The sequence below is a fragment of the Branchiostoma floridae genome, unplaced genomic scaffold (genome assembly GCF_000003815.2).
Source record: "Branchiostoma floridae strain S238N-H82 unplaced genomic scaffold, Bfl_VNyyK Sc7u5tJ_873, whole genome shotgun sequence".
Taxonomy (NCBI): domain Eukaryota; kingdom Metazoa; phylum Chordata; class Leptocardii; order Amphioxiformes; family Branchiostomatidae; genus Branchiostoma; species Branchiostoma floridae.
Genome location: NW_023365955.1, coordinates 48424 through 59482, shown reverse-complemented (window position 1 = coordinate 59482; position 11059 = coordinate 48424). Strand labels below are relative to the sequence as shown.

Here is an 11059-nt window from a genome sequence, read left to right as displayed (position 1 = left end):
AAAAGCCCCTGCTGACGTCATTTTCGCACTTTCCTGGCAAATCAAGTGTTAAGTTCGGCGTGGCGCTAGTTCTCGACATTAACACAAGTAAGTTGCACCAATCCGAAGATACATCCCAAGGCTTGTTTATTACACCTAGACCGACACCAAACTGCACAGCCTTATCTTAGCAGATGCCCGTTTTTAAGTTCATACCTGCAGGATATGCAGAATAGGCCTCCATCTTAACCAAAGATACAACATATGACTTCATTTTTCTACGAAATGAAAGAAGCCCGGCCTACGGAAACGCTTGGACGGGAAAGCTAGGTCTATCCTCTACCAGATATGACCAAAAAATAACATTTTGAGCGCTTCTCATTGAAGTGCGGAACTTAAAACTGCAGCGTCCTTACTTTCAAACATAGGCTAGTGGCCGGCATTGTGACGTCACGAACTCAACTACGTTCTAGGTGGTTTCTACTGTTCATTCCAGTTAGAAATAGAGGGAAAGTGTGCTCCATCGCAAGAGCGGCCCCTTGCCTTTCCTTTTCACGACCATACCTCTTCATTTAGCACGTATTAATGGCCTAAAACCTCTTCCATAGGACAAGCTTATTGTGACGTAATTGCTATTATGCGCATTGAATGGTATACTGGCCTGAAGGCGCAAAATCAGCCTTCCGACACCGCAACTTTCAACCACCTGTTACTCGAGAAAGAAAAGTCGCAGACAACTCAAACTTGGCATGACTATAGAGTATAACGTTTTAAAGTTATGGACAATAATAATCATAATTTGCATATATTAACGGTGCACACCCCAGTTCTTCCGCGACAGGGGTCCGAGCTAGTGCGCGAGAAAAAAGTGACGAAAGGCTTCCGAGGGTCCATGTTTGAGTTGACATTTCTCATTATTTCCTGCGAAATGACATTAAACGGTTACATGGCTGAAAAGCGTAGGAAATGGTGTGTTTTTGGTGCAAATTGTGTTTTGGTCCGCGTCTTACTTCCGGGATATTCCTACGCCTGAATGTGATTAGGCTCGTGACCTAGATTAACCTCTGAAGCGCTGTGTTAAGCCTAGTTGTAATGCCGCGCGCCGTGGATGATTAAAAAAACTGTAGTACTAGAAGTTTCTTTATAATTAGCTGGATTACTCGTTAGGTTTTCCTCTTTCTGACAGTATCAGTCGTGTTTGCCGGAAAAATCATCTTCATGTTTTTCTTTCAATGCCAAAATGCCCAATTTTTTGCATTATTTTTTACATGAAAATAATGTTTTTTCCCTCTAATTTTTTAAAATCAGAGAAGTTGAAGGATCGAAACTTAGTTTGTCTTGTAGCTAAAGGAATATGCTTTCACCAGATATACAGTTATTTTGGTTCAGAATAATTCCCTGGTAGAGCTGGTCGCTAGACTTGAGGGTGTGCCGCCTCCAATTGAAACCCCAAATAAACTGGTGTGTGCCCCCTTATGTCTTCGTTAGGATCGCGCATTAAGCCTTGTGGTAATTCAATATCGTCAAGCAGATGTTGTCCTCGTCGGAATATGTCATCTCGTTCGGGCTTTGCGTTTCCAGTATTGAGGTTGGTTTCACATAGCATACTGTTAACATTTTGCGCGGTTGATAGTCATATGCATTTTATGGTTAGAACGTATTTGATCCTTAGGATCTTTTTTTTTTCGCGGTAGCTGTTTTCGCTATCGATGTAATAATTTGAGAAATCACCCCTATTTCCCTGGTATTGTAGAACAGCTGGCCTATAGGCGATGGGGTTTGGCAATTACTTATCTCCAAGCAGATATGGAGTCGTGTTGTCAGCTATCCACAGCTGTCACTGCCCCACGTTTTAAAATGGTGTGCGTCTCAGGTATCCATTGTGAAGCTGTGTGGTTGTTTTCATTTGGTGTCGTTCGATTGAGATGCTGATTTTCTGTTGATGCGTACAGGACTGTGTTTTAAATTTGGCAGTGATAGGTATGTCAGCGTCTGCAGCTGCTACTCCACCAACACAAACATCAAGCCAGTGTCCGCTACATAAGAACTACAGCGCCTTGGTAAGACAGATGGATGGGAGACGTATCCTCAAGCACTTGGTACAAGATGGCATTATCTCTATTGAGAAGCAAAGAGGAATGAAAGAAGAGGCACGAACAACAGAGGTGATTAGTCTATTTTTCAACATATCTTGAGCTGTCAAAACTGCAAAGCTAGCTGTGTATCTAGCTGCGATTTTGCTGCAAGCTTCAGTAGATATTGTTTGAATTCAAATTTGTGTTGTTTGTATCAAAGCGTCGATTGGGCCCTGCGAAACAACAATGTTATACCGATTTTCCTAGTTGTGCCTATATAGCAAACTGAAAGGAGATTCTTTTTATTCAGGACCTGTCTTATTATGTCCTTTTATATATTAGCTGTCACTGTGAGGTACACCCTTTTGCCTGTTAACGTTTTATGTCTGAACCTACAGAGGTAATGTAATTATCTCAAATGATGTTTATAACGATACAGAAAATGGAGTGTATCATCTGAGCATATGATAGATGTTGCATTTTCACCGCATGTCTTTTGACAGAATTTAAATGATTTCCTATTCATAAAAGGTTCTCAACGAGAAGATAATTGACGTGATTGTCAGAAAGGGAGGTCTTGAGTGCGCAGCCGCAGTACAGTCGCTCTGCTCCGCACTACGACAGGAGGATGTGAAGCAAGACCATTTGGCCGATCTACTGGTGCCAGTTACAACTACTCACACTTCAGGTAAGTCTCACACAGAATATCCTGTAAGTCAAAATTGTGGGATCTTGAAGGGATCCTCGTCTTGGAAATATTTATACAATACATGAACATTTATCTTTACACAGGTGCATCTCCGTGTGAAGCTCAAACAAAATGGCAGGTAAATTTTTTTTGTCTATATTCAAGGGGAGTAATTCAGAATGACCGACGACACTTAACGGTAAATTCAGAATGGCCGACGACGCTTTACGGTAAATCCGAAACTTCCCAGCGCATTCTGCAGGACTAACCTACATGTAGCAGCAGAAATTTAAAGTCAAATCTGCTGGTTTGCATGTAATCGGTAACAATAACCACGTCTTGAACTCAGTGTATCCAGGAGTATGATCTCCGGGGGTTATCTCACGTTGTCTCCGCAGTCTACTCGTCACAAAGAAAGTCCCTCATTGATATCTACCCAATGGACAATGTTTGTAACCTAGGCATTGACAGTCAATATTATCAGTTGTTGTAGTGTATTGATATCATAACTGTGATTGATATTCTAGTATAGTATCATATGGAATCCACTTTTTTTGTTCATAATATTTCCGTCTTTTGTTTCAGTCTCCGTACAACATAGTGTTGCTGGGAAGAACAGGGAACGGCAAAAGCGCCACTGGTAACAGTATTGTAGGGAATAATGTATTCAACGTGTCTAAAAGGTGGGGATCAGAAACTACCACCTGTGATAATGCTAAGGCATGTATTGATGGATACATTCTAAATGTAATTGACACCCCAGGATTTGCTGATACCAGTATGCCCTATGAGACAATTGTCGAAGAGATAAGTAAAGTTCATGTGCTAGCGCATGGTGGAATACATGCCGTAATACTGGTTTTCAGACCGGACTGTAGATTAACAGAGGAGGAGAAAATGGCATATAATAGTCTGATTCAGAAGTTTCAAACTGACATCCTCAAGCACGTAATCATATTGTATACGCACGGTGATGATTTTGAGGAAGAAGCATTGAAAGACCTCATTAACGACGACAAAAATCCAAAGTGGTTCAAAGGGCTTTTGAGGCAGGTAAAGAATAGATATTTGATTTTTGACAACCGCACAAACGATCAGGATACAAAGGACAGACAGAGGCACAGGCTCCTTGACATGATACGGAGTGTCATGACTGATACCGACAATAAGCCATACAATAATAAGTACACTAAGATGGTATCCTCAATGATCTATGATCATGACAAAACAAAACGTGCGTCAAGGCAAGGCAAGAAGCCCAAGGTAACTTCAGCAAGCACCAACCAGACAGCCGGCGCAGTACCAAAGACGCCCAAGGCGAAGGCAAATCCCCAGAAACCTCGGGCTGACAAAAAGTCAACACCGTTTGTACCAAATTGGACCCAGAAGATATCAAAGAAGAAAAAGAACGATCGAAGAGGAAAACAACAGGAGAAGAGAAGACATGCAAACATCTCCAGTCAAGACGTCACTGGGAAAAGTACGACTGTTCCAGGGCGTGTTGACGACGACCCTACAGGCCAGTGGACAGTGTCACAGTCTCGCTGGAGGAAGACGCACCAGCCCGCGGCCACGAATGTTCAGTCTCAAGCCCCATCTTCTCCATCCCCTACTCGAGAACCCTCCAATCAGAGCCCGAGGAATGTCGCAACACGCATGGCAAGCAAGGACGAGGTGGGAGCTGCGGTGGCGGTACCTGGATCCGGGGATGTCAGCAACCAACCACAGCCGCCACAGCCAGAAGGAAAACCTATCAAGCCGGAGCCCGTCACTATTGAGATACATCAGAAGATCGACGAAGTGTTTAAATTGTTTGAAGAGAGCGATGAACATCAGAAAAAGGTCATTATGCAGAAGTTGAAAGATGAGTTGAACAAAGACACTGAAAGGGACTGTTTTCCCGCGTCCTCTGTTTTGGTAACAGCTTCTGCTGACGAAGTTCCTCTTTCCTCAGTTTCTGTTGGTGAGGATGTCAGGGTGTCCGCAGACACATTTGAGCCAGTGTTCATCTTCAGCCATGCACTGGAGGACGTCCTGTCAACATACATTGATGTCACCACAGAGAAGGGCAAGACGGTCTCCTTGTCGCAGAGCCATTTCATCACCATCAGCAGGGATGGAGAGAGGGTCACTGTTCCTGCCAGAGAAATAAAAGAAGGAGACAAGGTGTTCTCTGTGGAAGAGTCCACAGGTTGCTTGACACCTGATAAGGTAGTCGACGTTCACTACGCGCTCAAAAGTGGTCAGTACTGTCCCCACACCTACAGCGGCTCCCTGATCGTGGATGGCGTGTACGTCTCCTGCTATACCGACAAGCTTCCGCTGGCGTTAGCGCACGGGCTCCTCCTGCCGCTCGGCTGGCTGCACCGCACCTGCCCCCGCCTGTTCAGGCTGCTTTGCGTCCCGGAGGAGACAGGCGGCGTGCCGTGGTGGATGGGCAAGCTGGAGGACATGCTGGCATGGTGGAGGTCACGTTGATACAAAAACTTGTACTCCTATGTAAGCCCGGTACAGACTACATTTTCTCTAGAGACTGCGACCGCGTTCCGATCACTGAGTCACCAACTATCTAAGCCATCTACATCTACATCTGCATCTACATTTATATCTACATCTACATCTCCATCTCCATCTACATCTGCACGTAGATCTGCATCTACATCTACATCTGCATCTACATTTATATCTACATCTACATCTCCATCTCCATCTACATCTGCACGTAGATCTGCATCTACATCTACATCTGCACGTAGATCTGCATCTACATCTACATCTGCATCTACATCTGCATCTACATCTACATCTGCATCTACATATTACTAGACAAAACCCCGCGTGGGGCATGACATCTAGGACAAACTCAGAGATCTTACCTTTTGTGGCCGGTGGTAGTGCTTGCCATCTAACAGAACTCTCAACGAATTTCACAGTTCTTTGTACATCTTGTTTACTTTGTTGTCTTTCAAACCATACTTGCATCTTGCATCATAATCCAGTTACGAAATCAAGGGTCATACAAATTTCATTTTGGTTGCTGTATGGTCACCCAGTGATCGCCGTCTAGTGGTTGAGGCGCCGTCACATAGTTGGTGCGATAATCCTACGACCGCTAACATGGGGCAATTTTTAGGACAGCCACGCATGTGTCCCACAATGTTCAGCTGTCTTGCTGTACAAAACGCTCTTTTGGATCCTTGTGTGTGGTTAGCTCTGTCACTGTCTGCTTAAAAATCATATTATCAAAATCGTACGATGATCGAACGACCTACATGTGACCGCGCCCATACCCCCGTCACATTTGGCGAAAATCGATCGTACGACGATTCTGCGGCAATCGCCCGAGCCTCGCTTATAATAACAACTTTATTGCACAACAATTGTACAAGCTACAAAGTATGGCTTATATGTGACAGGGACAGTTTTCAGGTAAAAAAATACGCGCAACCCTCTGTCGATCTTAAATATGGCCGATCTTCCATCGATACGCCCGAAGATCGTGGATAATGTGACAGGGATATAAGGGAACTTAATGAATACGTAGGGGAGCACATCTCAATGGTCTCCCTATACCGAAGCATGCGGACAGCTATTGCAATCCTATCAAGGACAGCGCGGAGGTTAAAAGCAATTTTTGGACCTTTGGATCGCAAATCCTCCAGTACAGGTTAGCTCAGTTAAGGGGAGAAGAGCAAATATCAAAGAGCAAATGTGCAATTGATATATCCCACGACCGCGTCAAGCGTGATTTCATGACATCACGTGACCCCAGTTGGTTACTTGCGCCCCATTGTAAAAAAAAAAAAAACAATGTGGCGTTGCGTTGTATATTTTTGTTCTGAGACAAACAAAAATAAACATATGCTTTCATAAAGCATGGGTTAACGCTTTAATGGCAGACATTTAGCATGAGGTGTTTTTTTAAAAACTTTACAACCAAAATAAGCCGTGGGTGCTGATTGCTTGAGGATGCCTTGAGGAGTTATTTTTTCATTCTTTCATGCCTTTGTCTTCGTCCGTATATGGACAGTAGTAGCATTACACACAACTTTGGAACAGGGTGGCGCGTTTTGATGCTACTATTGCAGTAATTGTATATTGTCAACATAAACGAAGATGTCCTAAGCGTTCAGATCAGTACTTTGTGCTTTAGTATATCTCCCAGTCTTCAAACAGATGTTGTGGAATTTATTGTCACATTAATTCATCTGTTAGTTTTCTCATTGGAGATAAGGATGAAACCAGGACATCTAATCACTAGAATTTAAATAACTGCACTGTGGTCTCAAAGGTGTGATCAAATAAATGATCAAATTGTTAACACATTTGAACAATAGAAGTGCACCATGTCCGATCCTGGTCAGTACATGTTATGATTAAATGACTACACAAAGACCAATGGGTACTTAGATATAGTACTTTTTATGAAATTCAAGTGCTTAAGTGTTCATACAATGTCCAATAAAACTTTCCCATTTATATACAGTCCATGTAGTACTTAATTTTGCAATACAACTGAGCTTACTTAAACAAAATTATCAGTGTCACGAGACAACATTCCCATGTTAACATTGTCCCTACTTGTGTAAAGTCGATGTATCTACAACGACGCTAGGACACTGAAATTCGACTGAACATATGATATATACTCACGACCAGCTAGAGCATTTCATGATAATAACATATATCATTATCATAACAATATTTGTTGTCTTTCTTTTTTATCAATTACAAGTCGGTTCCCGCCGAGTAAATGATACACATCTTTGTAACACGCCTGCTACAGCAACGAAAATTGCCGAAAAATAGTACAATCTACAGTCTTGCATAGGCTGTGTAAATCAATAATTCGTTGCCTTAGTCGTCCTTTTTTCTCATGGGATCCCTTAAAAGATATCCATGTTTTTTTTTTAAATCTATGTATGGTTTTTATATCTTTGGCTTCAAATGTCAGCCAATGTTTTTTTTTTCACTTTTTCGTATCGGTACATCTTGGTAATGATATTTACCGTAGAGAACTTCGACGATTGTAGAAAGAACACTTGAAAAAGCCCCGAAGATACACAACGGCATCAGTCCGTCGGGGACTCGTTCGTTCGTGTTTTTTTTTTTTTTTTAAACTCTTCTCATAAACAATGTAACGTCAGTGCATCCGGTTTCTATGTTGGTTTCTAAGTTGATACGCGCGCCTCGTCAGATAAATGATGATGAGGATAAAGAGAATACAGGAGATGATCCTGTCCTTTAACCTGATAACAGACGCGATGAAGGCCAGCACCAGCTGTTTTACGCTAGTGTACATCAGATCGTAGCCGACGTAGTGCAACACTTGTAACACCCTTTTCACAGCGACCACTAAAGTCTCTACAAGTTTGATAATCAGGATCCGGACATAACCGTATATGGAGAGGATGCACTCCTTCAACCTGATAACATACGCGATTAAGGCCAGCACCAGCTGTTTCAGCCTAGGGTACATGAGATCGGTGATGGCGTAGTCCAACACTAACAACGCCCTGTGCATAGCGCCTGCGAGCAGTTCTATCATACTAATCATCAGAATCCAGATACAACGAAATATAGAGAGGACACACTCCTTGCACTTGATCACAAACGGGGAAGCCCTGTTCATAGCGCTCCGTAGAAATTCTATCATATTGAAAATCAGGATCCGGACGGAGCCGTAGAAAGAGACCATATACTCCTGGATAACGGGCGGGATGAACAACAGAATCAGATGTTTGATATTATTGGCCGCGACCTGAAACCTGTCATACTGATACTGGAGACTTGACAATACCCTGTTCACAGCGCCTCCTACCGACTCTGCAGCACTGACCATCATCATCCGGGCGGATCCCACCATGGACACCACGGAGTCCTTGAACATCATGACGTACGGAACGAGGGGCTGCAGCAGCTGTTTGATTTTATTGGCCACGAGCTGAAACTTGTCGGAGTGGCTCTGGAGAAGTGCCAATGCCCTGTTCATAGCGCCTCCTACTGACTCAGCCACTCTGGTCATCCACATCCAGGTGCGCCCGGAGACTGAGATGATGAACTCCTTGACAACGGACGGGATGAAGGGCAGGATCAGATGCTTGATCTTATCGTAGTAGATCCGGATAACTGCGAACACGCTCGTCATAGCGTCTACAAGCGATTCTGTCACGCTGGACATCAGGATCTGGAAGGAGACGAAGTACTCCATCATAACGAACATGATGAGGGCCATCAGCAACTGATGAGGCCGCTCCAACTCCTGGACAGGACCGAGCTGCTGTCCCTTGACTGCGTACTGAGGGACAAGTTGTACCGGCACGTCCAGTGCGTCAAAGAACGGCTCTTCATCTCCCGTGTCTTCAGCTAACCACGCAGGCGGGTTGGGGTTGTAGAATTCGTCGTAGTCCACCCTCCACAGAGGCAACCAGGGACCGTTGACGTAAATTGATCCGCTCTCAGAATGGACATCTTGTATCGGCACGTCCAGCGCGTCAAAGAACGGGTCTCCATCTTCAACGTCTTCAGCTAGCCACGCAGGCGGGTTGGGATTGTAGAATTCGTTGTATTCCACCTTCCACAGAGGCAACCAGGGACCGTTGACGTATACGTATATTGATCCCTTCTCAGAATGGAGTGAGTCGGCGCGAATTTTATCTTCAGCACGCTTGATGAGAAACTTGCCCTGAAACCCTGGAGAATCCCAGTATACTTCATCTGTCTCCTCGGAATTGAGTGAGTTGGCGCCATCTTCCTGGACCTTAACAGCGCGCTTCAGAATCTCGTCTTCGTTCTCCTTGGAATGGCGTGAGATGTTGTCTACTTCAACTTTGATTTTCGCAGCGCGCACACGGCGCAGAAACTCTGCCGACTCTGCGCGGTGCACGATGGCAGCGGCTGCAGGTTTCTCTCTGTCGAAGTCACCCATACCCCGGATGGCGGAGAAGAGGCCTCCATCCCCGAAGATGGAGCTGGTGCTTCCGATGGCACTAGGGCCGAACTTGCCGGAAGGACGGCGGTCAGGCTTGCGGGAGCGGGGCTGAGGGGCCGCGTGGCGGTAGGGCTGGGCTACCGTGGGCCAGCTGTGGCTTTCCGTCGGAAAGGGACGACGGGAGTAGGCTGAAACACATCAGTTTAGCTTGGTCAGACTTTGCGCAGAATACTTTCTTTAACGTTACAGGTTGGGCATTCTTAGGCAAAACATTGGCAATGAGGGAAAAAGGAAAGCTAATTTCGAACGACTAATAAAGTAACCTAACTTTCAGAAAACGCCAAGAGTTACGTCGCGGTGTAACGTTTCAAAATGTGGCCAGCAAGATTTCTGTTTGTTTATTATTTTTGTAATCATCATTAAAGCAACGTGCATAATCATAGATAGGTGATTTTCTTTCTTTCATTGTTCTAGAACGCACAACTTTTCAAGAAAAGGCACGGATTGCAAACCACGTACAGTTTATACACATGTATAACATTACCAAGTCTAGAGCTACATCTTTGGATCTAGCTTTACTACAGGCAAGGTATATTTCCTCTTTCTCGTAAAATAAACAAGAAAAGACATGGATTACGAATTACACACATTATCTTCACATGTATAACATTACCAAGTCTAGAGATTTATCTTTGAGTCAAGCTTTGCTATAAGTATATATGTTTTCTTCTTCGCACAAAAAGAAAAGGCATGGATTACAAATATACACAGTATCTTCACCTGTATAACATTACCAAGTCTAGAGCTATACCTTTGAGTCTATACTTTCCTACAAGTATATGTACTTATAACTTACCTGATGAGGGTCCGTCATACTTGTCGACCCACTCCTCCAAGACAATTGTCTCATATTCTCCCTCCTCGCCGTACAAATACTCATCGTTTCGGAAGTCACGAAGCGACAGTTTGGGCAGCAGGATCGTCCTGGGTTCCCGCGGGCGGGGGACATCTTCTGTCTTCTTCTCGCTCTTCTTCTCTGTCTTCTCTGTGTCTTAAAGAACATGTGGAGAAATGTCATGATATCGTCTGACAGTTTCTCTTGTTGTAACGTAAGGAAGAAAACCAAACTGCAGTAACCATAGATTCGAACCTATCGTTAGTGTACGGTCACATTTCCAAACCGGGGCCCGGCCGGGATGATTGCGGGAACGAAAAAATTAAAATGTTTTTCAAAGAATATATATACACAGATTATGTCAATGACTTTCTAGAAAGTTTTGTGTTTTCTGTTGTTTCTTTTATCATACTCTTCGTTCCAGAAAGCTGCCCGGCCAGGCCCCGGTTTGGAAATGTGGCCTTAGCTTTAGTATGCTTTGCGTCCGCGCC

General features: G+C 44.1%; 2 protein-coding genes across 2 annotated transcripts; one reads left to right on the top strand and one right to left on the bottom strand.

Moving 5' to 3' along the window:
• Nucleotides 1-1715: 1715 nt before the first annotated feature.
• Nucleotides 1716-5349, top strand: LOC118409038. The gene is made up of 4 exons (XM_035809908.1): nt 1716-2144; nt 2586-2742; nt 2847-2881; nt 3328-5349. The coding sequence occupies exons 1-4, from the start codon at nt 1962-1964 to the stop codon at nt 5218-5220; spliced, it is 2268 nt and encodes a 755-aa protein (XP_035665801.1). The 5' UTR covers nt 1716-1961; the 3' UTR covers nt 5221-5349.
• A 2519-nt stretch (nt 5350-7868) lies between these two features.
• LOC118409039 lies at nt 7869-10868 on the bottom strand. Its single transcript, XM_035809909.1, has 2 exons — nt 10530-10868; nt 7869-9861 (listed from the first exon to the last, which is right to left on the bottom strand). The coding sequence occupies exon 2, from the start codon at nt 9668-9670 to the stop codon at nt 7886-7888; it is 1785 nt and encodes a 594-aa protein (XP_035665802.1). The 5' UTR covers nt 9671-9861; nt 10530-10868; the 3' UTR covers nt 7869-7885.
• Between the last annotated feature and the right edge of the window lie 191 nt (nt 10869-11059).